The sequence below is a fragment of the Amblyomma americanum genome, chromosome 2 (assembly GCF_052857255.1).
Source record: "Amblyomma americanum isolate KBUSLIRL-KWMA chromosome 2, ASM5285725v1, whole genome shotgun sequence".
NCBI classification, from domain to species: domain Eukaryota; kingdom Metazoa; phylum Arthropoda; class Arachnida; order Ixodida; family Ixodidae; genus Amblyomma; species Amblyomma americanum.
This window is the reverse complement of record NC_135498.1, coordinates 30,671,042-30,696,839: the sequence shown is the minus strand read 5'-3', so window position 1 is coordinate 30,696,839 and position 25,798 is coordinate 30,671,042. Positions and strand designations below refer to the sequence as shown.

The following is a 25,798-nucleotide window of genomic DNA, read 5'->3' as shown; positions in this document are numbered from 1 at the left end:
CTTCGTCTTTTTCTAGTTTGACGTGATATTTATAGGACTATAATTTTTATTCGTTGCAGCATCGAGTATGTCGCTAGTAATTAATAAATAGTACAACACTTGTTTCTCGTCGCATACATAGGTCGCACAGTTAAGTAGTATTCTGAATACCAAAAGTTAAGAACAGTGAAGGTACGGTCTTGAAAAAACGGTGACTAAACAAACTTGAAGCTAACGCAATCTCGCTCAAAAGCACGACACTGCGAGGAGTCTTCGTTCCACTTGCAAAAACTACAAACAATACTATCGCGCCAAATAACAGGGTTTGCAAAAAAACGCGGGAAAAGTTGGGAAAGCAGATTGTTCCTTTTATTGCTAAGGAACATAAACACCGAAAGATTTGCTTGAAGAATAGATGCCTCTTTGTCAGCCCTCTTTTCCAACGCATAAAAAGAGATTTGTCCTTTGTGTTCCTTCTTAAATTTAGCCCCGCGTAACAATTAAGCAGAAAATTCGCAGGGACAACTAACTCCATTATGTGCTGGCAGTATGATAGCGTTATCAGCTGTTGATGCCTTGACCGGAAGGGACGTTACTTCCGGTCAGGCGGCGTCACTCCTAGCCAATGGAAATGCTCCGGTGTGGTGTCGTCCCTGCCCTTCAGGGAATGGGCGAATGTTAAGACAACGTACGACGCACATTGGCCCCATGGGGCTATCGCTTTAAAAATTGTAATTGGTTTTTGGGGAAAGGAAATGGCTCAGTATCTGTCTCAAATATCGTTGGACACCTCAATAGCGCCGTAAGGGAAGGGATAAAGGAGGGAGTGAAAGAAGAAAGGAAGAAGGAGGTGCCGTAGTGGAGGGCTCCGGAATAATTTCGACCACCTGGGGATCTTTAAGCCCCGCCGCGGTGGCTCAGTGGTTAGGGCGCTCGACTACTGATCCGGAGTTCCCGGGTTCGAACCCGACCGCGGCGGCTGCGTTTTTATGGAGGAAAAACGCTAAGGCGCCCGTGTGCTGTGCGATGTCAGTGCACGTTAAAGATCCCCAGGTGGTCGAAATTATTCCGGAGCCCTCCACTACGGCACCTCTTCCTTTCTCCTTTCACTCCCTCCTTTATCCCTTCCCTTACGGCGCGGTTCAGGTGTCCAACGATATATGAGACAGATACTGCGCCATTTCCTTTCCCCCAAAACCAATTATTATTATTATTATTATTATTATTAATATTATTATTATTATTAATATTATTATTATTATTATTATTATTATTATTATTATTATTATTATTATTATTATTATTATTATTATTATTATTATTATTATTATTATTATTATTATTATTATTATTATTATTATTATCTTTAACGTGCACTGACATCGCACAGCACACGGGCGCCTTAGCGTGTTTCCTCCAAGTCATCTTTTCGCTGGTCGAGCGTTGGCAACAGCCCCCGGTACTTAATAGGGGTCTTTTTGGTATGTTCTGTGATTTACATGTATTTCTTTGTAATGAGAGGAAATTAATGGTCCGTAGCATCACCTCGAAGAAATATTTCCAGGGCCCGAGAGGCCTGAGAACAGCTTTGACTCATACAGTCGCGTAATTATAATTATGGCACAAGCTGAGCGCTGGATGTTTTCAAAAAAAAAGGAAAAAGAAAAGTCTGTTGCGTGTCTGAGTCTCCATCTGCACGCTCGTGCCGGTTTAAAGGTTACGGCACTAATTAAGGAAGGTACGAATGGTTGTAGTTTTGTGGCAGTAGTTTAATTTCTGCATGCCAATGCCATCATCGGTAGCGTGGCCGAGTGGTCTAAGGCGCTGGTTTTAGGCACCAGTCTCTTCGGAGGCGTGGGTTCGAATCCCACCGCTGCCACTTTTTTTTTCTTATTGATCCAGTGATGTGTTACAGAAGAACATAAATCATTCTTTTAATCCACACGATCTTCAGCTTCCCGCTGTTTCATCGTTCAGGAAGCATTACAAGAGCCCTGCATGTATTGAGCTTTCGAGTTACGCTCAAGAGGCATTAGGAATACACTACGCAAACCCGAAGTGCTCTAGCAAGCGTCAGCGCATGACAGCAACGAAAAAAAATTTTGAAGGAGACACGTGAGGATATGACGTGATAGCGTTAATGGGTTAATGCCCATATATGCCAAACTGGTCATTCTGTACTTAGCATTCATAGAGTCCCGGGAGTCTTCATACCACTGCTAGCGCATTGTTGCCTCGGTTGATGCGCCACTGCCTTGCGAGGGTATAGGTTCTGTCATCGGTGGAGCTTTTGAGTCTCAGGTTGCTCTTCCGGAGCAGCGACTCGCAACCAATCATTAAACTGCCTTCTGCCACGGTGGGCAGTTTGCTCACAGTTCGGTTGGCAGGTTGCGATGACGTCGCAAGGTCACGTGACCTAGGTGGCCCACCGGCGATGCGTAATTCGCTGCGTAAAGGGTACCTTAGCGCTATCGTATTAATACTTGTGTTTCATGCAGGTGAGGAACCACCTGCCGCAGACGTGAAGCCACTCTCTTCAAAACAATGCAAATAAGCCCGCCGCAGTTCAGTGCTACATGCTAGTCGGTATAGAAGTGTTCGCAAGGCCTAAATAAGCATAATATGTGCACTCATTGGTTCGAATGGAACAAGTGTAGAAGTAGTTTGAGCGGCTAGAAAGAAGACACAGCTCCTATATACAACTTGACATTTTCGGCAGATTGTATCCACGATATATTCCATGTATATATCACGTTAAGCAGATGCTATTTGTGACGCCTTTTGTCACGTTTTTTAAAGTCTGCCATGTGCCGTTTGGCTTATGGCAGCCGACAGGTAGCGTTAGTGACGTACGCTTCTAGTGAGCGCCCTTTACGCTTTATTGCCCTCTCTCCTGTCTCCCGTTTAATATTTTGGTCTTCACTCCTTGGGCTATTATACTACTAATTATTGCACAGCTAACATCCTCTCGATCCACACCATAAATCAAGAGCATAATAGCAAATACTTCCGTATACTTTCATTCGTTTCGGTGACTATTGGCTTCCTTATTACAGCAGACATGGATACTCATATGTGCTGAACTCAATTGGGCTGTCATTGTTGCTGTTATTTTTACCGCTACATTATTATTTTCATTCACTAGATTGCTGTGTGTCCCTGGCGAAATTTTTCACCTACTCTAATCCTGAAAAAAAAAATTGTTTTAGGGATGTCGCCATTTCAAAAGCGCACCAGCGCTATAGCCGTGTAGGCTAGCAGCGGTTTGCGTTTGGAGCAATTATGCCAATGAATGAACATATAGAACAAATTTCAGTCCCTCTATATGGATAGACTGTCACGTTGTAATGACAAAGACGCTAAAAAAATAAAACATTAATAAGCTAGAAAGACAATACAAACTAAATACAGGAATTGTCATCATCGGCCGTTGCTCCAGTAAGCAAACTGGGGCCCGTCATGGTAGATTTTGTGCGGATCTCTGAGGCTAGGCTTCATCACCGTTTGCGTCCATACGGTGATCATGGAGTCTTTTTTGGTGTTTACGACTATGGTTTGAACCGAGTGGCAGGCCAATTTCTAATTCCGATTTTCGGAGCAATAAATGGTTCTTTTCCTGCTGGGCCATCCATTTTTCTAAAAATAAAAATTGGATGCAGTTGTGATCAGTGTCGTATTAAGGCCACAACCGAAAATCAATAACTACGTTGCACTGACTCACATTCAGCAGATCCGGTTCTAACTCGTAATGATATGCAGTTAAAAATTGATTGACAAGTGCTTAGAAGGGTTTATTGTCAATAAGGGAATTCTACAGAGGAGACCATTCTGAAGCCAGTTCAGGGTGGCTCTGTTTTCGCCTGGTGCATTCTGCTGGTGGCACAAGCAAACTACATTTTCTGGAAGGCGGTTGCGGATTGCCAATATTGCACGTCGACTCACAGCTTCCCTGCTCCCTTGTGGCAAAACCATCGCTTTCAATCAGTGGTGAGGAAGATCTCGAGTAGAGAACGGAGAGTGACCCAGAAGCAGAGAAAAAAAAAAAACCTTCTTGACAGGAAAGACGGAGAGGTCGGCCATTTATAATTCCTGATGCTTATCGGGCGCTGGGGTACTGCTAACATTCTAATAAATTATGGTTATCAGGGGGAAATTATTAACCGGAACCATCTCGCGCTGCAAAAAAAACTACTGGAGAAGGAGGCCGGTGGTTTGTAGAGAAGCGGAAATTGATGTTCGAAGGGGCAAATGTGTCGTCCTTCAAGAGTATCACATCAATCAAAAAATAAAAGAAAGCACGGCATGTTTGGTGTCAGGTTTAGAGTTGTTCGCGTTCGTAAATTAGCTGCAATGCCCGGATAACTCCAGCGTCCCTGCAGGGAATATTTTTCGCGGAAGCTTTCAGCTTACTGTCGGTAGCCTAACGCATCCTAGCTCGCCCACATTCATGCTTTCAAGTGTTATGTGAAGCTGCGAGTGTTATGGCTTTGCGTAATATGCAACCTCAAAGCCTATCAAACACTTATAACAGCGTGCCTTCTATGGCCTTAGTGCACTTGCCGGTTACTGTCCGTATGTGCGTTCATGCGTGCACGCTTGGTGGGGTTGTTGCCGCTGTCCACAAATGCGCATGATGTAAAGTTCTGCAGAAGCCTTATTGCTTTATTATGTTATAGCCTACGTGTGAACCACATATTATTCTGCTAAATGGTGATAAAAGACCTAGAAAGCAGTTTGTTGGTGTAGTCATAAACTATTACATTCTACAGACGTACGGGATGGTCGTCGCCTAGCTAAGCATAGCAGTCGCTCGCCGCCGAACTGCTTTATGACTAGCATCGAACTTGTGCTAAAGTAAACCGACGGCCAGCCTGTTCCTGATGACGACGCTTGTTCTATAACATTAGCTTGTGACTTACACCGCTTTTCTTGTTTCCTTTAGCATTATTATATTCGTTGTTACTGATATATGACCAGGGACACTGTCATCAGTAAGGTACCAAATCCGGGACCGTTAGTTTCTCTACGACCACCGATTGACAACTACCATTGAAGCGGACCGCGTTCTAATTAATTTTTCTGCCAGCTAGCAGTGGACTGAGCACTAGACGTTTTCGTGTCAGCACATACCCTCACGTTCCACAGTTTCGCGCCTCAGCAAGCATTTACTGCCATCCAGAGAAAACCGGAGTACCCCTGACAGTTGACTTGACAGACGCCCAAAATAGACGGGGTAGTCTGCCCCTTTATCTACTCTAAAACCCGCATGCTTCACTCTAACACGCTTAATTACAAGGCCACCGTGTCTTGCGATAATTAGAGAGCGCAGGCTACGTACGGCTTTACAAAACGGGACTAGAGGACACCGTGGCGAAGTTCACGGCTAGGTGCTCAAGAACATATTTCGTGCAGGTGTTCTACAGCACCTCTACAGGCGGACTTTCAGAACTAATTATATGTTATCCAGCTGAACCGCATGAATTTATTTGGAGAGCTTCAAAAGCGTAAAACTGTCGATAAGTGGATGGTTTTCCGAATGTTCGGCTGTTCTGTTCTCGTATCGTTTCAGATGAAAGCCTTCAGGCCTATTAGCGTTAATAAGGCTGAATCCGGTACACGATCTTCCAGGCCACATCAGAGTCTGACGGGCTTCGGCGTGTAGATTCAAAACAGGAAAACCCGGTACCACAATAATCGTCTTAAGGCTGTATTGCAAGAAGTTTAAAGAGGTGCGAAAAGCGGTTAGGGTGTCATGATAAAATTATCATCGTTATCACCCAGACTAGGCCCACTGCACGACAAAAGACACTCCCAATAACGTCCAATAAGCGCCTTGCCTTGTGCTAACCGCACTCACTATATCTCGGCAGAGCTCCCAATCTCACGACCCCACCTGACTCTGTCCTCCCCGACTGCGTCTCACTTTTTTCGTAAGGCACTCTCTCACCTTAACAGAAAATTAGCTATATGTGCACTGCATTATATTTATGAACAAGTAAAAGCGTTAATTGAAGGGCAAAGAAAAGCGGAAATTATCATAGCAGGGTGAAGCTAAAACTGAGGGAATACGAATTTCAATCATGTTATAAAAATAACTCTGTAAAAGGTTATTGGTTCTTATTTTCGCAAATTAAAGAAACTCTCACCGCAAAGAGCAGTAGGCTAGTAGGAACTCGGGCTCTTTAACGGAACAGCGCGTTTTCCACTAAACCAAAATACTTCGTCGTTTCTGTGAGTCGTATTCTATGCGTCGTCGGCACCATTATTCCTTATCACCATTATTCATCATCACCCATCACCGAGATTCTCTTTCACATTTTCTGCTGGACTAAAATCCAAACAGCGCGCATAAGCACGCGCCTATAAAAACAGGAAGCGAGAGGTCAAAAACACGGTCGAGAGAGTCAGGTTTCCGCACCAGTAGCCACGCGAGGTCCAGTTTCGCATAAACACCTTCTGCATCGTAGCACCAGTCGTCAAGCTAGTATTGGCCCCTTGCAAACTTTCGGACGTGTTTTGACGGCTCCATCAAGGAAAGGACTTTGACTTCGCTATATGGAAAGAAGCGAAGTGTAATATGGGTGTCAAAACTTAAGGCTATACTGGATTTGAAACACTCACTCTTAGAAGAAAACATACAGGGCTGTTCACATCGAAGACTGAGATGTTGTGCAAAACCATTTCAGGGCAAATATCTCATCGGCGCCTTCTTGGCTAGCTCGTGCAAGCAGCCATCAGCGTCCAGACGCGGGCATCAGGCACCCCTTTTTTTTGTACTTGATTTAAAGCTGCACCAGCAAGAATTTTTGCAACGAAAGGCGAAGCAAACGTGCCTTCTATCAGCACGACCGACGTTGCACACATTTTCCTCTCCGGACATTGTGTTTTGATCTTGCACTGCGTTTCCGCAATGCGCATTGACTCACTTTTATCTGGCTACAGGCGTCAAAATAGGTAGTGGACTTCTTTCTGCAGTTACGGATCCTGTAGATTGCTTTTGGTCCCACAACATGCTGTTTTTATTTGGCCCACTCCAAGTCGTATGGTCAGCGCCGTGCTCATGAGTATTCACGGTGAAAAAGTTTAGATATGAATGCATCAGCACAAAGTCGCCCCGATTTCGCCATCCCTTGAATACGGCTGGCCGCGGTCATTCGACGTCCTCATGTTAGAAAAGGCGCATATTTGATGGTGTCTGGCGTGTGTTCGGAAACAAAGAACTCTGAGCTGACTTGCTCTTCCTCTATAGGTGTTGTAACAACAACCATTCGAAACCTCTGGGTATCTACTCTCGGAAAACCTTTGCTGAAGTACCTTTTTAGTATTTAAAAGCAATATTTAACAGAAATCTATATCGTTTAGATTAATGATGTTGATAAGCAACGTAGTGATTGCATAAAGAGTCGTTAACGACTCGGAAACCAGATATTTACTGCTATTTTGGTACAGGCAGAAGAAAGTTGTTAAATACAATTCAGTTCTAAATTTCAAAACGCACTGGTTGGTGCTGGAAAAACTAGTAGGATCCTTAAGTTCTAGACATGCAAATTAAATTGATATTCTTATTTTCCTCTTTTTCATTCCAAACCCGGTTATTCGCTTTGGTAACCATTTTACCGGAAACTTTGTCCTGAGGAAATTTAAAGGTAAAGCAAAGCTCACAAATATTCGGCACAACAGCGTTAAGCCACGCTAGTTAAATACATTCATCTTTTATGAAAAAAGTGTGCTTCAGGGTACCACCCATTTCCCTCTGCAAACCGCAGTAGTGGCGAAGTGGTTTAGCATCCGGCCGCCTCGCATGCGGGAGGTGCGGGGTTCGATCCCCAGTGCCACCGGATGCCCACCGGTGATGCAATGGGTACAAGCTTTCCCCTGGCCTAGCGATCGGCTTATTCAAGGTTAAATCCTTGTAAAATGTGTATTTGGCCCCACCTTGAGTAATGGTAATACTTTGGCCCATGGCGCACCTTGGCAAAAGATGCCCTTGCGCCGTAAAAATTGATAATCGTCGTCATTTCATTCCTGTCGCTCTCTTATTCGTTTCCAATGTCTTAGAAGGCCGTACTCTGTCAAGGTCAGCAAGGTGAACGATCGTACCTTGCCCCCTTCTTACCATTAGGCCCGTTGTGCGCTAGTGCTACGAAGACGAAGCTGGAAGCTGTTTCCTAGAGCAGGCGCGTGACAACCCCGCGAAGACGAAGAAGAAGGTCGCACTTGCTGTAGTTGGACGCACGGCTCGTTCCTCGACGTTGGAGTCATAGCTCAGCTTAAAGGCTTCCGCGGGGTCCACAGCAGCAGTCCTTATCCAGGTACACATGAGCGCTGCAGGCAGAGCGAGTGAGACACCGCTCCTGAACCTGGAGCCGGGCGCGGACACCAACAGCAGCCTGGTGACCGAGAGCCCGGAATTAACTAACAACGAGACAAAGACGCAGGCCGACAAGATTCCTCGAGGTTCGAAGGCGACCTCCAAGACCACGTCCTCTTCGGTTGGCACCCTCGACGGACCGGGACAAGCTCCGGTAAGTTTTTCGAGCTTGCCCGACAGATACTCGCAGGATCATAGATACATCTTAAATGTTCACTGAACACAACTCTAAGCTATTGTGTGGCTAAGTGGGACATCGGTGATGTTTGGCCTGCAACAAAAGACGCAATTATTGCAGGAAAAAATTTGGTTTAAAATGGGACATTCATTGCATCAATAACGAAAATGACTTCGCGATCCTCGTTTAAAACTGAATTGCAGTGTAACCTGGCCTCGGAGATCCTGGACTGAAAAGCTGATGTGATGTCATCGCAGTTCAATCAATCAATATTTTATTTCTTCCTCAGAAAAAGATAAACGGAGGACGAGGAGGGCTCGCAGAAAAAGTGGAAGTTTCCACTTGACGATCTTCGAGCCCCCTGTTTACAAGGCATATACAGTGGAAGGTTTAGAAATATACATCATTAAACATTAGAAAGTGTAACAGTCAGCACGTATAATGTGCAATACAAAATAACATATACTCATTCTGGAGCCACAACTAAAAGTCATTATATACAAGGCAGCCATGGTAGTACGCCAATTTTACAATGGAAAGAGAATTTCTAAATACATGAAACAATTTCATACACGCTCACTCCCGCGTTACAAAGAAGGACTAAAGTATATTGTTGTTAATGGTGCTTATGTTTATTCCTTGACAATGAAGGTGGTTTAGTAGGGTCGGTAGGGCATGACGGAGCATTTGTTCAGAAAGTTTTAAACGTGAGTAAGAAATTTTCCAAATTAGATTAGTGCGTGTATTGTAGTGTCGTGTTTGAGGGGTTAAGTTTGCAAGTGTACGGAGAATTTCATGCGAGTCATACTTATATCGCTTTGCAAGGTAGAATGAGTACATATGATGGATGGAAAGAATGTCAAATTTGTGGAAACGGCCCGTGGCGTTAATACCTGTATTTCGTTGTTTTACACTTTCGAGCACTGTAAAAGGCTCGTTTTCAATGAAAGAAGGTGAATTTTTCCTTACAACAAGGTAATGTATGCGAACTGCCCAAGTTCAATTTGTCTTCAGGATCCCTATAACGTGTTTGCTAGGCTTCATATATGAGAGCTTCGACGGAACATGCTTTTGTAAGGCTCCCAGGCTTCGTTGAGGTTTTGAAGCTGCAAACACGAACAGCTCAGGACACTTAGAAAAGACTCGGGGTAGGAAACCGTGTGTGTCCGGGATTTTCTTCTCCCGTTTAACGTGTCCTGATAATTTTATCGCGCTATTTCGCCGCATACAGAGACGCAACAAAAGTCACAGTATGTGCTAGTTTAGCGGTGACAAGTGTATTCTCGGTAACAAACCAAAAGAATTTTTTTTTATTTCCAGATCTACACCCTTACTTATTTAGCACGCAATATAGCAGAACGTCTTCATTGCTTCCCTCCTTCAAAGCATTTTTTTTTATATTCGGACATTTGCTTTCGAGCGTACGCGACCCTCTTGGAAAAACTAGGCTTAAGGTGCGCTGAGTCATGTTGCTTTCTTGAATTCCGGAGCAATTTCATACAGCGCAAAAATAACGCGAAAGAAAAGGTGCCCAAGGTAGAGTTCCACTCTGGGTGGATGTAAACCATGGTAACGCGTACTAGTCCAATGGTGCGACCATTTCTTCAACTCGGTTGCATGAGCATCCCAAGTGTATCTGTTTACGTAACTGAACTTAATGCAAAGTAAGGAAACGTTACACAGTCTTCTCAGTTCACTTACAGCTCGACCCAGTGGTGCACAACATTTCTGAGCAGGTTTTCGTGTCCACGTCCTTCTTCGTGAAACCAGTGGAACAGTAGTTCAAAAAATAAATAAATATGCTTTCCTCACATTATGCGAGGGATGAGCCACAGGATCCCCCCGCTAAATCTACACTGCAGCCCTTCCGTTCTATTGAAAACAGATGCTTCATGTATCCGCCGTTAAATGAGACAGATCTTGCGCCATTTCCTTTCTTCCCCCCCAACCCCCAATAATAATAATAATAATAATAATAATAATAATAATAATAATAATAATAATAATAATAATAATAATAATAATAATAATAATAATAATAATAATAATAATATTAATAATAATAATTATTATTATTATTATTATTATTATTATTATTATTATTATTATTATTATTATTATTATTATTATTATTATTATTATTATTATTATTATTATTATTATTATTATTATTATTATTATTATTATTATTATTATAGTTTCGTTTTTAAGGCGGAAGCCTTTAATGGTTCATACTCGCGCCCACGAGCCTGTCCGTTTGATGTCGCGCTCTTCAGCAGCTCGATAATAAAAAAAATTAATGTGGATTAGCTCGGCTAATCCAGGATATACAAAGTGAAAGCGAGATTTAGGTCTCCACTGACCCACTGAGCCGGTTGTGCGCCTTTCCTTTCGTTAAAATGAACGGCCTTTGCAAAGTCGTCAATGCCAATGAACTCTATGAACGCCGTCGGCTAACTTGTTTTGCGTGGTTTTTGAGGGAAGGAAATGGCACAGTAACAGTATCACATACCTCGGTTGACACCCGAACTGCGCCGTAAAGAGAGGGGTAAAGGAGGGAGGGAAAGAAGAGAAATCTGAAAGTTGGATTTTCGCGGAAAGGCGCGGCGCTGCGCAGCGGCGGATCACCAGTGGCTCGGTGCTACTAGTGGCGCATGCTCAGTAGTGACTAGGGAGCGAGAGAGAGAGAAACGATCAGGCGAAGGAATCGGCGGCGGCCACCTGCGCCGTGCGTGACGTCACTCGTGCTCCGACATACGCCGGCTCGCGCGAAGCGCGGTATTGACTAGCGTAGTGAAGCTTTTCGCTTCAAAAAAAACTTGCTGCATGGTGGGATTGGAACAACCATCCTTCCGTTCCACAGCCGAGCGTGCTAACTACAACGCTGCTTCCTGCCAACGCATATGTAGTTCTTCTTGTCTAGAAAGCTGTATAGTGTTTGCAGAAAGGCGTCGAATCAGATGGATGCCTCCCAAACGCCCTCCAGTGTGTCAAGAATTTAAGATTCACAGATGTGCACTTAATCAACATCTTAACCACACATCAGTGACACAAGCAGCAACACCGCGCTAAAGGCTTTCGTCTCGCCTCAATTTAGGTCAAGAAAGTTCCACCTGAATTTTTATCTGCGCAGCTTTCATAACCAAGAAGTGACGTAGATAACGTTCAGTAGCCTTAGAGAATGATCGCGCCATACTGCGAGAATGGCATGTCCTGTACCTGCAGGGCACGTACGGCGAGGAATACCACGGACACGAAGGCCCGGTCCTCGTGAATAGCGAGCGGAAGAAGAGGAAGAAGCGGCACCGCCACAAAAAATCGCTGGCGGGAAGCCGCAGCCGCTCTAAAGGCAGCAAACAGTCTGACGTCTCCGCGCAGCCTACGGAACACAATCCCGAGAAAAGTCCACAGGTGAGACTGGAGGGACAGCGCGCATAAAGCGCCCACCGTGTTTGACAGTAAACTTCAGCGCTAAACTTGTCATCGTGGCGGCCACAAGAGCAGCGCCTGATGCGGAGAGGGTATTACTTCAGGCTGTAAGCGAGGAATTGGTCGTCGGAAAGTACTCGTGGTAGAAAACAGCGGGTGAGGACGAGAGAGACGACGAAGAACAAAGACGAGCGCTAACTCTCAAAGAAAATATTATTCCCTAAAACAAACGTATTAATATTTTGTTAATACGTGTACCTCAGGGAACATAAGTTAACGCTTGCGCTTGTGGTTGCTGCTCTTAGTCCGTGTGTTTACGCGCTATGTCCCACCGTCCATCTTAACCAACTCAGCCAACTTTCTGCTCTTAAAAAGTACCGACTCCCAATCTTGCTTTCGGGTTTCCTCCCGAGCTCCGCCACGGTGGCTCAGTGGTTAGGGCGCTCGACTACTGATCCGGAGTTCCCGGGTTCGAACCCGACCGCGGCGGCTGCGTTTTTATGGAGGAAAAACGCTAAGGCGCCCGTGTGCTGTGCGATGTCAGTGCACGTTAAAGATCCCCAGGTGGTCGAAATTATTCCGGAGCCCTCCACTACGGATCTATTCGTTCCTATCTTCTTTCACTCCCTCCTTTATCCCTTCTCTTACGGCGCGGTTCAGGTGTCCAACGATATATGAGACAGATACTGCGCCATTTCCATTCCACCAAAAACCAATTATTATTTCCTCCCGTCCATTTCAGTTCGAAGACAGCATTCGTCGCCCGTAACTTCGTTGCGTTTTTACAGCCACTATTGTATGAAGAACACTCTTCACTGTAAATTCTCCTACCGTCGTAGTACACCACGACCGTAAACTCTTACGTTTACCATTCTGGCCACTTGAAATAATATTCCAGTGGGCCTAGTTCCGCGTTATAGAGGGTGCTTCCAGTGCTAAGGGGGAAGTGTTGAGGTGCATCTTTCATTGTTGCTTCCGTCTAGAAAACAGGGGCATGGGTAAGAGGCGCTGAATGTAGAAGACATCCCTAAGCGTACGCTGCAGAATATAGAAAATATTGACAACTGTGCGCGGATCTTGGGTCGCATTTTCTAGCTTCATGTTCGTTTCCATTCAATTAGGTCATGGTGTCAGTCATGACGCAAGCAATATGACGTGGGGAAGCAAACGACCAATGACAAGGAAAGTGAGAGTAGCGCAAAACGGGACAAAGGGACAGAGAAAGACAGACACAACACAGGCGCTAGCGCCTGTGTTGTGTCTGTCTTTCTCTGTCCCTTTGTCCCGTTTTGCGCTACTCTCACTTTCCATGGATCACCGTTACCGACTCGCCCAAGTTTCTACCCTTGACCAATGACAAGCCCGGCCACTGCCTGGCCACAGCGCCACCGCCAGCCGGGAACTACGTCCCTCGAATTTTGTCTCCCGAGATGGAATTACTACCAATATATATCTACAGCATTGTAAAACGCGTCGTCGTGTTCTGTCACGTGTCGACTAAAACACAGGTCTGTCTGCGCGACATGAATGGGTGGCGCATTTATGCACGTAAGTGGAGCCTTGGCCGCGCTTTAGGCACGACCACCGTGACGCCGCTGATCGACTTTGGGTGCCAACGTCATGTGACACGTAGTGGCCGCCATGCAGACTAGAAGCGTTATTCTAAATTTCCTAGGCTAGGAATTCCTTTCTGTGGACTCCCAAATTCGCCGAATCGGCTCCAAGTTTCTTGTGAAGTTCTGGCCGTTAGTACGCGCCAAGGTAGCAAGGTCCGTCGACAAGCAGACGGGGACACAAAACACAGGTGTTCGGACGCTGCCTCCCGGTGTTTCATGCGGTCAGACCTCGTGTGGTACGAGTGGTCTGACAGCTGGCAACCGTGCTGTTGGAAAAGAATGGCTGGTTTAATTTTGAATTTCTACTAACGAATCTGTTTGCAGACGTAAACGTCAAGGGAGAAAAAGAGAAGGCAGTGACAACAATTGATTAGAGCCCGCGACTACTGCTTCATCGGGGTAGAGAATCCGATGGATGAGAGGCGAGGGGGAGGGGGGCGTAATCCGAGACACTGGTAAAGTGCTCCCGCCTACTCGGCAGCCGCTGCATTGATGGCGCATCGATCAAATCGAAATCGAGGTGCCTTGACGTATGCGTTTCCGCTCAGGTGGCACCGTTTGCTATTCCGTTGCCCACCTCGCCCGCGGCAGCCTGCTCTGCGCCGTTCACATGGCTTTGTTTGACGTATACAATGCCAGTATGTTGTGTGCCCCAGTGCTTCAGTCATTCTGGAAATGGTTGGAGGATGCTCTATTTTGCAAGATCCCAAAAGGCGTTTGTTTTCGCTAGCGTTCTGGCGTTGCTAATTGGTGATGAAATAGGTTGATTTTAGCGTATTGCTATAGAGATGTCGCTGGTATATTGCAGTTCTGCATATTTTTGTGACGCTCTCAAGCCGCGTTCTCCTAGGTTTTGGCGGTACGCTACAGATTGCAAGGTCGCGAGCTCAAATCTTTGCTGCGGCAGCCACATATTTTTATTGAAGTGAACTGCAAAAACGTCCGTGTCTTGTGCGGTGTTAGTGCACGTTGAAGAACCCCAGGTGGCTTATATTAATCCGGAGCCCTCCATTACAGCATTCTTCGTGCCACTTGTGTCATTTCGGTACGTTAAAGGGACAATTTATTTATTTATTTATTGCATAAACAAAAAGCACAAAAATTTTACAGCGAAACAAAACATAGCGAAGAAAAGAAGTCTTAGCAGCACTAGTCGCATATGCAGATCAAATGCAGCAGTCGACATGAGAGCATAAAAGTCATCAAGGGAAATGGTTAACAAAAGGTTAAAGAATGCAGCGCGAAAAGACAAGGACAAACGAAAAAGGACACAGGACTGGCGCTGACCTGCCACTCCTGTGCACTTATTTGTTTGTCGTTGTCTTTCGCGCTGCATTCTTTAACCATGACCACTGACCAACAAGCCCAAACAGCCACTTTAGTGTAACAAAAGGTTCAGCATAGAATACAAATTTACCAATGCAACTGAAACGCACAACCAACATCGAGAACAATAAATATCACATTAATACATTTCCTTTTTCTACGTCCTGAGTCCAAAAGACAGAGCGGTCAACCTGCTCTGCGCACTCAAGCACAGGGACACGCACAGGGACGCACATACAAACACACAAGCGCACATGAATTCTTGCACATACGCGCATGTGCCCACTCACACGCACATGCTCGCGCATCGGCGCACAGCGCACAGAAGCGCACGAAGTGCTTCGACTCGATCCCTTGTTTGCCGAACCAACACATTGGCCTACGTTGGAACATACATGACCGAAATTTTTTTTAAATGCTAACCACGCCCACAACATGCATACTCCACATTTCTGGCGCAATTCAGTTCCTTCTCCAAAAGGAACGACCAATGAAACCGACGGTATTAAATGTCTTAAAGTAAAGGGTAGAGCAGTCGAAAATATCCCGTGCATTGCGTGTGTTATCGCTGTTTTCCTTCTCTCTGTTTGCGGCGGGGGAAGACACATCCGCCCGAGCAAGTACGTGGTCCGAACAGCGCCGAGTGTCTTGCAGAAGTCCTGAAGGGTTCGCAGAAATGTCAGGATAACAGCAGCTGCCGCCTTCAAAAATTCATCCTCATCAGCCTGACTACGCCCACTGCAGGGCAAATGCCTCTCCCATGTATCTCCAATTAACCTTGTCCGTTGCCAGCTGCGGCCACCGTATTCCCGCAAATTTCTTTCAATTTCATCCGCCCACCTAACCTTCTGCCGCCCTCTACTATTCTTACCTTCTCTTGGAATACACTCCGTCACCCTTAAGGACCAGCGGTTATCTTGCCTTCGCCTTACATGCCATGCACAAGCCCATTTCTTCATCTTGACTTCGACCAGGATGTCATTAACCCACGTTTGTTCCCTCACCCACTCTGCCCGCTTCCCTCAAAAATTCGCTCTTCTGCCTTCCCACATAACGCAGCTGACTGTTGGAGCTCTTTATGGTGAATTAACTGCCGTCAACCTTGTACAGCTCTTACTTCCAGGTATGTTTTTTTTATTTCGCTGTTTCCTTGCGGTGGGACTGTACGCGGCGAACTGAAAACTACCCGCTGTGTTGGGGTGGGCTGCCCTTTTAACGCAACAATGAGCGTACGCTCGTCGACACTGCATTCCGAACTATCGGGTCCCTTTTCCTCCCTGGCGTCGCGCAGGCAACGTCCCTGACATCGATGATACGAAGTAGATACGCGCTTTGTCGGTACAGGCTTTCGTTGCCACTGACGTTTTGCCTCATTTGCCATTTTTTTTATGAAAATACTTATGCGAAGAACCTCTGGCCTGTCATTCTTTTCTTCATGCTAAAAGAAATGGGCCGCAAAGCTTTTCTTGTTTTGTTAAGGCGCTCGTTTCCAGCGACAAGCGAGTCGCACTCCCCTTGCGAGAAGGAAGAGGGAATGGCGGCCGCCGTATAGTTGTCCTCACCCTATTGAGAGAGAGAGAGTTGAAAGGAAGAAACAGTGCACAAAGGCGGTCGACGAGTGAAAGAGAACGGAGTTGTACAGCACACGGGAACCTTTAATGCATGACATGGGGGTGGCAATATCGCCGTCGACGGAATGCAGTGCAGCGCCTTCGTGTCGGCGCTCCTGTATGTTAAATTTCAGTTCATGATCGTTACTGCGTTGTGTTGAGTTTAATGGCGCATAAGCAGCTAAGCTATCATGTGCCAGATCTTCACTGCTGCACGGGCTGATTGTCCACTGTTGGTGACACAGGATCGGGCCTCCAAAGTCACCAGCGTCGACCTCCCGACCTTTCCTTCAACGCCAGGGGCGACGGACACGACGAGCGACTTACCGGCCTACAAGGAAACGTGCGCCCTGCGACCGTCCATATCGGGATCGGTCCAGTCGACCGACTTCCACACGGGCGACGATCCGGACTCTCTGGGAAGAATCAACCGACCGAGTCGGGACCTGCTCCTCATCGACTCGGTGGCCAGCCGCGAGAAAGTCTTCGGATGCAGCACGCAGTCTGCCCGGCCCCGAGTGGCCGAGATTAAGGACATGGTCACTTCCTCCTTCTTTCCCAACACCGCAGGCAACTCGGAATCGTTCAAGATGCAATGTACGCTTCTTCCTTCTCAGCGTTTCATCACAAATTACTGACCGTCAAAAAAAAATACTGTGAACGTTGACCTCTAAGGAAATAATGGTAGAGAGAAGTGGAAAGATGGTTCTTGATAATCGCAAAAATCGCAAAGTGAACAAGGGAGGGGAAAGCCTCAGGGTGCTAGCCAATTTTCGACAAAAGGACCGTTCATCGTCTGGGCAAAGCGTTCGTCATTGGCGGGGTTTTAATAGGGTCTTCACACCAAGGAGGGAGGATAAAACTTAAGATTTTCAGCGCTGCTTTTCTCGCTGCACGTTTCATCATCAACCTGACTACGCCTACTGCAGGGCAAAGGCTTCTCCCTTGTCTCTCCAATTAACTCTCTCCTTCGCCAGCTGCGCCCAACCTATGCCCGCAAACGTCTTAGCCTCTTCCGCCCACGTTTAGCAGCGTGTTTAACAGCGCGTTCAGCAGCTGCGACTACCTCGCTCTTTGCGGTACAACTAGCCAGATGTATTGTGCAGCGCTTTTGCGTCGCGATTGTATAGCCGCCTGTCGACGAAGTTAAAATTATTTTCGATCAGTATAGCGTTAAGCAGATCCTCATAGCTCTAACAGCGCGGCACTCTTTGAATCACACTCGGAGCAACAATCATTGAGTTGGTTGGATCCCTAAAATCTGGGCTTGACCGGCACTTGCACCACGCACAACTGCCTCAGCATCCGATACACTCTCCCTCACCCACTACCAGTGACTAATCCTTTCTTTGTCTCCCTTCTCACCCCGCCGCGGTGGCTCAGTGGTTAGGGCGCTCGACTACTGATCCGGAGTTCCCGGGTTCGAACCCGACCGCGGCGGCTGCGTTTTTATGGAGGAAAAACGCTAAGGCGCCCGTGTGCTGTGCGATGTCAGTGCACGTTAAAGATCCCCAGGTGGTCGAAATTATTCCGGAGCCCTCCACTACGGCACCTCTCTCTTCCTTTCTTCTTTCGCGCCCTCCTTTATCCCTTCCCTTACGGCGCGGTTCAGGTGTCCAACGATATATGAGACAGATACTGCGCCATTTCCTTTCCCCCCAAAACCAATTATTATTATTATTCTCCCTTCCCAAAATATCACGGTGGGTTAAATCACAACATTTGAGGTATTAGCATCGCCTCCTCTCGCTGTATGTCCCAATTAGTGTTTATGTGTGTCGTTACGAACTTGAAGGAGCATTAGACACCTTTAGCATACCGTCTACCGTGTCGCCGTTACCGTTACCGGAGTACCGGCAGCCCGCGCGCCATCAGTGCGCATATGCAGTTCGCCTTTATGACGCCAGATGGCGCCAGGTATCCGGCAGCTATGTGTGCGCCTGCCGCATCGGGGCCAATCAGCGGGACAGCACTGGCGGTGGGCGGGCTCCCGGTACTCCGGTAACGATAATACGGTATGCTAAACATGTCTATAATCTTATCCGATGAAAGTGCCGCCGCTGTCGGCGCTGCTGAGTGAAGCCACGGGGGCAGTTGTGGTAGGCTGAAGTTTTGATTACTCTAAGTGCAGGTAAGTGCGGTTGTCCTAAGGAAAATCATCTCTATGTTTATTTCACCTCTCAGGTAACGGCCTACCTGATAGTCCGGTCGAGAGGGCGTCCTCTCCGCGCCACAGAAAGTTGGACAGCGCCCTCGTCATCTGCGCACTGACCGTCGCTATCCTGATGGCGATCCTCCTCCTCGTGGTAGTGATACTCGCCTTCAAGGTGGAGGAGTGCGACCGCCTCCTCCAACTCGAGCGTGAACCGGTCGCTGACAAGACAGTCTGCTTCAACACGGCCTGCGAAATGGCTGTCGCTCTGCTCAACAAGTGGCAGAACCCGAACGTTCAGCCTTGCAATACCTTCCACCGCCACGTTTGTGGTCGGTGGCGTCGCACAGGCGTCGAGAGGCCCAACTACGCCGCGGAGAACCGCAACAACTTCCTCGTTCGCGCGGGGCTGATCCTGGAACGAGTGGCAAATAGCACCAAGTCAGCCAGCACGAGCACCCATCACATGGCCCTCTTCTACGCCAGCTGTCGGCGTTTCGCGGTGGAACAGCGCATTATTGGCTTCAGAGAAGCTCTCCACCTGTCGGGAATCGACTTCCGAGCGTGGCTAACGTCCAGTTCGTTCCAGGATTTGTTCTCCGTTATTGTGGCCGAATGCTTGCGCACGGGTCTTACGTCCGTTATCAGCGTCAAGGTGCGTGATCAACGAGTGTACATCGACCTAGGCAATACCTTGGCCCATTTCCTGCCAAACCAGACTGACCGGCTGGCCTCAGTCATCGAAGCAGCCGCGTCCGAACTGCCGATTCCACGGAACCCGGCTCTGGTACCAGCACTCGTAAATCTAGACTCGCATCTACATCGAGCCTTGGCTGAGTCTCCGCCACCGACAGAATTCCACTCCATCGCTGTCCACCAATTGCCCACCCAGGCATTGGTCCTGGCCTGGGTGCATGGTCTGAATCGGGGACTCAGTAACAAGATGAGTGTCCATCGTGGCACAGTAGTGAGCGCTAGCGGCCTGACCGAGATTAGGGGCCTCATCGGGATCCTGAGCTCCGTCGAAGTGCGCCTGGCGAGTATCTACAGCCTCATGTTGCCCATAGCGCAGGTCATGAGTTACAGTGGCGCATTCCACCCCTTCGGTGTCGATGGAAGCAGGAGGAACCACTTGGAGCCGACCAACTTGTGTCTTAGACAGACGGCAGAGCGTTTTCCAATGGAGATGACAGTGTGGATAACGCAAGCGATGGAGACTCCGGAGGCCCGCGGCTATTTTGATTCGATGCTAACCACGCTTGGGCACGTCATCAGAGAGCTTCCTACTCATGTGAAGGGCCACGATTTCAATGCCAGTGACATCGACGACCTGCAGATGAAGACAACATGTAAGCATTCAAGTTTTCTTTTTTTTTTGTCTCTGCATGCATGACACGGATTTCCAGCAAGTATATGAATGACGCGCAACATCATGGCCATAATAAATGTTTGATTATTCGATCCAACATCACAATGCAGGCCGTTTGCCTTGTGGTCGTTTCTTATCAACCACCTTCTGTTCGCTCCAAATAAGGCCAATATATATCTAAATGTGAGAGCGTAACTATTAAAGGTGCAGTAAAGAGGAATTTTTACCGCGGGAACTCTATCTACATGTTCCGAGCATTCTTAGAAACTTCGGATTATTGTACTGTGCTGCCGATTGCCCTAATTAAATCGGATTAAACGTCCCGGCTCCCGCCGTTTTTTAAAACTCAGCGCGGTAGGTAGGAGGAGTCAACCAACGCGTCAGCCAGTCCCGTGGCGGCTTGCCGCTCTACCATCGGGGAGTGATACGTAAATCAAAGAGTCCACGGGTATTTTTTATTTCCATTGGCCTAGTTTGCGGCTATATTGTCTGACTGGCACTGTTTACTCACATAAAGCTAAAAATCTAAATAAAAGCGAAAGCGAAGCCGCCACTGGACTGGTTGAAAGGCACTCCACGCGTTGGTTGAATCCACCTACCTACCACGTTGAGTCCAAGAAAAGGCGGGAGCCGGGACGTTTAATCTGATTTAATTAGAGCTATTGGCCACACAGGACAATAGTTTGAATTTTCTAAGAATGCCCGGAACATGTAGATAGAGTTCCGCGGTAAAAAGACGAGCTCAGATTCCTGTTTAGTGCACCTTTAAGCATACCCCACTGATATAGCACAGCATTCTTTTAGGGACGGTATTCTGGCTTCTAGTCATAACTTCAGCTGCTTGGAAAATGAAAGGCTCAGATACATGGAACACGAAAAGTATGTCTGGTCGCCATCTGCACGTTGAACGTACAACAGACTTTTATAGGGATAGCGCGTGTGCACTATTTGCGTAGTGCATGTTGTAGGACTTGTTCATTCGTACGTCAGGAATGAGAGTATTTTCGCAAAACAATCAAAAGAACGCAGACAGAATCCAAACTGTCCATCCTGTCATCCTTCGCCGTCCTTGACTTCAATTGGTGTCCTATTCCGAATATGCACTATTTATTCCATAGTACGTGCTTGCCATTTTTATGGCGAATAATAGGAATAACAAATGTCCTCGCCGATCCCCAATGTCTTCAGAATGCGAAATGATTTTAGCTGTCTCTTATCTCTACCGCGAAGCCGCCGCGGTGGCTGAGTGGTTATGGTGCTCGGCTGCTGGCCAGAAAGACGCGGGTTCGATCCCGGCCGCGGCGGTCGAATTTCGATGGAGGCGAAATTCTAGAGGCCCGTGTACTGTGCGATGTCAGTGCACGTTAAAGAACCCCTGGTGGTCGAAATTTCCGGAGCCCTTCACTACGGCGTCTCTCATAGCCTGAGTCGCTTTGGGAGGTTAAACCTCCATAAACCAAGCCAAACCTCTACCGCATTCGTCATTCAGCTGTACCACTTGGTCACTGTTCTCTTAGCGTGCTTTTCCCTCTGGGCAATCTTGACGTTTGTGCCCATTAAGAAACCAAAGGTACCCTTGATTTCAGCGAGGTAAATTTCACAAAAATTAGTAACCTTACAATAGAAAGGATTTTTAGGTCGTGTAACTATTTTTACCCTACGACATTGTGACCGAAATGGGTATTTTAACTGGATACCGCTGTTTTTAAACACCCACCGTTTCGCATGGCTTGCTGCATGCTGGTCTGAGGGCGCTTTCCCGCGTATGGATGGGAGATTATGAAGACGACGACATCCCAAGCACAGTGGGAGAGACTGGCAGTTTAACACACGGGATGTTATGCTGCGGCGATGGCGTAGTGGTCTGAAGCGCCGGCCAGGAACTGAACTGTCTGTGCCGCCGTAGGTTCGAATGCTACTGCCCCGGCTACGAAGTTCTTTATTTCTTCAGTGTCTTTCGCATTTGTGACAGCGTGACCAGACGACACCGGATTTCCTCTGGAATGAGGCTCTTATGCTTTCGCATCATAACCCTAACTATTCGATAAAGTGTGCAGGCAGACTGCGCACAGTAAGTTGTACCATTTCTCTCGCAGTTATGCCCCACCAAGTGCCACCAAGAGCAGTGCCTGTGATGGATCGCGACGACTTCCTGCGCAACATGATCGCGCTCAGCGGCCAGGTGCTCGATGAAAATGAAAGAAGCTGGTTGCAGCTTTCGCGGCAGCAGCTGAACGGCGATCCTGCGGTTCTCGACGGCCAGACTATGGTCATACCTACGTTGCAACTCACCGGCGACCTGTTCCACTCCGAGGCGAACGATCCCATGCTGGACTACTCCACCGTCGGCGTCCGGGTTCTCGTCGAGTGGGCCAACACTATACTCAGCCAGGTACGACCGCGCAGCTCAGCGAGCGTTGTGAGCCTGGTGTGCAGGCGCTGTACAAAATTTCGCGATGTTATTTCTTACAGTAAAAGTTATTTCCTTCATTCCGGGCCATTGAGAAAGCATCATGTAACGCTGAGCTTGACTAAAAGAATCGGAGGTGAGCGGGGATGGTCAGCAAATAGGTGAAAGACGATGCTTCCCTTCAGCAAGGTGGCTTTTTCTTCTTAAAGGAAAGTGATGAGAATGATGATGATGATAGATTTTTATGGCGCAAAGGCATCTGTGGTGAAAGAGTGCCATGACACAAGGTATTTTTGTTTTACTCAAGGTGGGGTCAAAGACTCATATCCCAAGCATTTCACCCTAAATAAGCCGAGCACCCGACCAGAGGAAAGCTTGTAGCCATTGTGTCACCATTCGGTACCCGGCGGCACTGGGGATCGAACCCCACACCTCCCGTATCCGAGGCGGATGTTCAGATCACTAGGCTATTGCTGCGGTGGCCTAATGGCATAGTGCTGCATAGTTCTGCACCTCCTTATGTCTTAGTTTTCTAAACCACAAACTGAAATCTCGCCGACGTGGTACCCCTGTTTAAAATTTAGCGTCACTAGACTGGTTAGCAGCGTCCATTTCGTAAGCTTTCCAGGTCTCATTTTTCAGGGCTTATGATCAGACTAACGTCGTTCACTGTGAGACAAACGTGACTTTATGTTCTTTTTCTCTTTTCATTGATGTTTACCGAACGTGAACATGACTTTTATTACCGTAACTTCCCCTATGCCGCTTTGACGATCAGCAACTCGTACTATCAGCATGTCCTTCAATGGTATTGAGCCTGGGCGTATAGCACAAGCTCGGAGCATAAACTCCCTCACTCTCTCCATTCTACAGACACCTGAATAATAATTAGTCTGGGGGAAAGGAAATGGCGCAGTATTGGTCTCGTATATCGTTGGACACCTGAACCGCGCCGTAAGGGAAGGGATAAAGGACAAAGTGAAAGAAGAAAGGAAAAAAGAGGTGCCGTAGTGGAGGGCTCCGGAATAACTTCCGGCACCTGGGGATCTTTAACGTGCACTGGCATTGTACAGCACACGGGTGCCTTAGCGTTTTGCCTCTATAAATGAAAATTGGCGGTGGTTTTAGCTCTGGTTAAACCTGGAGTGACGCGATAGCTACAGCTGGCTGAGTGGAACTTGGTCACGTGACCAACCACGTGACGAACGACGCGATCAGCCACGGCGCCGCGCCGCCGGCAGCTGCTCCGCACCTAGTAACCAACCACGTGACAGCGTGGCGGCGCAGCCGCGCTGAAGGCTCGATATGCTACCGTGATGTGGCTATCGCTACAAAAACGCAGCCGCCGCGGTCGGGTTCGAACCTGGGAACTCCGGATCAGTAGCCGAGCGCCCTAACCACTCAGCCACCGCCGCGGGTGATACGAAATCATGGGGAACTCATGGTGCTCATGGTGAGCGAATAATCAGCAATGTGTCGATAAATGCACTGAGTCGCTTCAATGTAGTCACTGCAGTCTTCCCTGTACACTTCAATTGCACGGGGCACGCAGTCACTGCAACGCAGTATTCATCTCAATTGCGATCGAACTACGCGCGCTTCTCAGAACCCGGCGGTGAGCTCTCGGCTGATTGAGATCCTGAGAAACCGGAGCAGCATCCAGCTGCCACTTGAGAGCCTGCCAGAGGACGCGCTGCGCTGGATGCTGTTCTTGCCATGGGCGCTGGACCTGGCCCTCATCGCAGCGCGGATGAGTTCGCCCATGACGCCAGAAGAGGCCACCGTAGCCCAGTCCAGAGACCAGCTCTTCTTCCGACGTTTCTGCCAGGCCGGATGCGGAGACGCTCGGGAGGCGCTGCATTGCTCCTACGGGACGCGGTACTCGGCTCTATTCGCCAAGGCCTTCGAGTGCCAGTGGGAAAACTATGATTGTCCCTGCAGCTAACCTGGCCAGCGAGAGTCTGCCGTTGGTGACCGCGTTTCCGAGGCTGCGTTTTGATAATGTGGCCCCTTCTAAATTCCAACTGTGTTGTTCCGCGCAACCTCTTCAATTGTTACGGGGAGCCAACTTCTCTTTCGCACTGAATGTTCGCTTCATCGTTTCATACCGTCCATTTTGTGCGACTTCAGATTTTAGTGTTTTGTTATGAGATTTTTTCACTTGTTAGACTACATGATGGACACGTACGTTCAAGCATACTTTGTTTTTATTGTTAGTGCCTGGATGCATTTTGCTTTTTTTAGAGCAAAATGTGTTATTTAGTTAATTCTTTGTCAAGGTGGCTAATAGCTTTGCAAACTGACCAAACTTTTGTCAATAGGTGAGAGACGACCTATTCGTCTTTCCCAATTCGCGCCCTCAACTCTGTTTCAAGTGGTCGCATGCTGCTTGTGGCGCCATGGGTATTCAGATAAATTTAGCCTATAAGGTCGCTTGTACACGACGAGTAAAAAGAGTTGAAATTTATTTCTTTATTTAATGGATGAGTATTTCAGCGGCTGTGTCTTTTCTGTCACTCTGTCTTGTTTTGCACAAGCGGGACTCGGAAGCGCTGTTCCATTGTTGATATGCATTTCCTTCTTACGAAGCCGCTCTGGAGCAAAAATGTTAAAATGAGGTGGCGCAGCTAACCTGCCAACTTTTCACTCTTGTCACGCGGATCAGCGTCAGCTTAATAAGTGTACCTGGTTCTGGCGACTCTTTCGTCGGTGTTGTGCAGTAAGGTCCTGACCTTTACCAGACACTATGAAAGCATTGTTTTATCAGTGCCATTTACCAATGCACTTGAGCTCATATTTCGTATTCACAAGCTTGATTTCATATTCACGCGCTTAATTAGCGAAAACCAACACGCTACATTATGTGACGCCGCTTGAAATTTTTTGTGTGTGTGCAATAGATTCGTTGCGATCCTTCCACCGTCTGTTAATCTTGGACGTCATTGGTCCTGACTATGCCGGGGTATCAAGGCATGTGCCTTGTTTCTTGATTCGGCAGAGGATGAATTTTTTTAAGCAATAGGACAAAATATCTGGAGCCCTCGACTACTCCATCCATCTTAGCTCATGTGTCGCTTCGAAAGGTTAACTCCCACAAATAGCAATGCAATTCATTATGGAAAGTGTAGTTTCGACATAAAACGTAACATTAAAGAACCGGAAAGAAAGAAAGAAAGAAAGAAAGAGAAAAAGAAAGAGAGAGAAAGAAAGAAAGAAAGAAAGGAATAAAGAAAATGAATAAATAAATAAATAAATAAAGAGAAAGAAGGAAGGAAGAAGGAAAAGAAGAAAGAAAGAAAGAAAGGGAGAGAAAGAAGGAAGGAAAGAAAGAAAGAAGGAAAGAAAAAGAAAGAAAGAG

General features: G+C 47.2%; 1 protein-coding gene and 1 non-coding gene across 2 annotated transcripts; both read left to right on the top strand.

Moving 5' to 3' along the window:
• The first annotated feature begins 1,776 nt into the window (after positions 1 to 1,776).
• On the top strand, positions 1,777 to 1,858 carry TRNAL-UAG (transfer RNA leucine (anticodon UAG)). The gene has a single exon. It is a non-coding gene; the product is annotated as a tRNA-Leu (tRNA).
• Positions 1,859 to 8,203: 6,345 nt separating this feature from the next.
• Positions 8,204 to 24,385, top strand: LOC144119600 (uncharacterized). Its single transcript, XM_077652176.1, has 6 exons — positions 8,204 to 8,504; positions 11,754 to 11,939; positions 16,755 to 17,106; positions 18,694 to 20,010; positions 22,127 to 22,422; positions 24,047 to 24,385. Exons 1-6 carry the CDS (start codon positions 8,298 to 8,300, stop codon positions 24,383 to 24,385), a joined length of 2,697 nt encoding a protein of 898 aa, XP_077508302.1. The 5' UTR covers positions 8,204 to 8,297.
• The last annotated feature ends 1,413 nt before the right edge of the window (positions 24,386 to 25,798 follow it).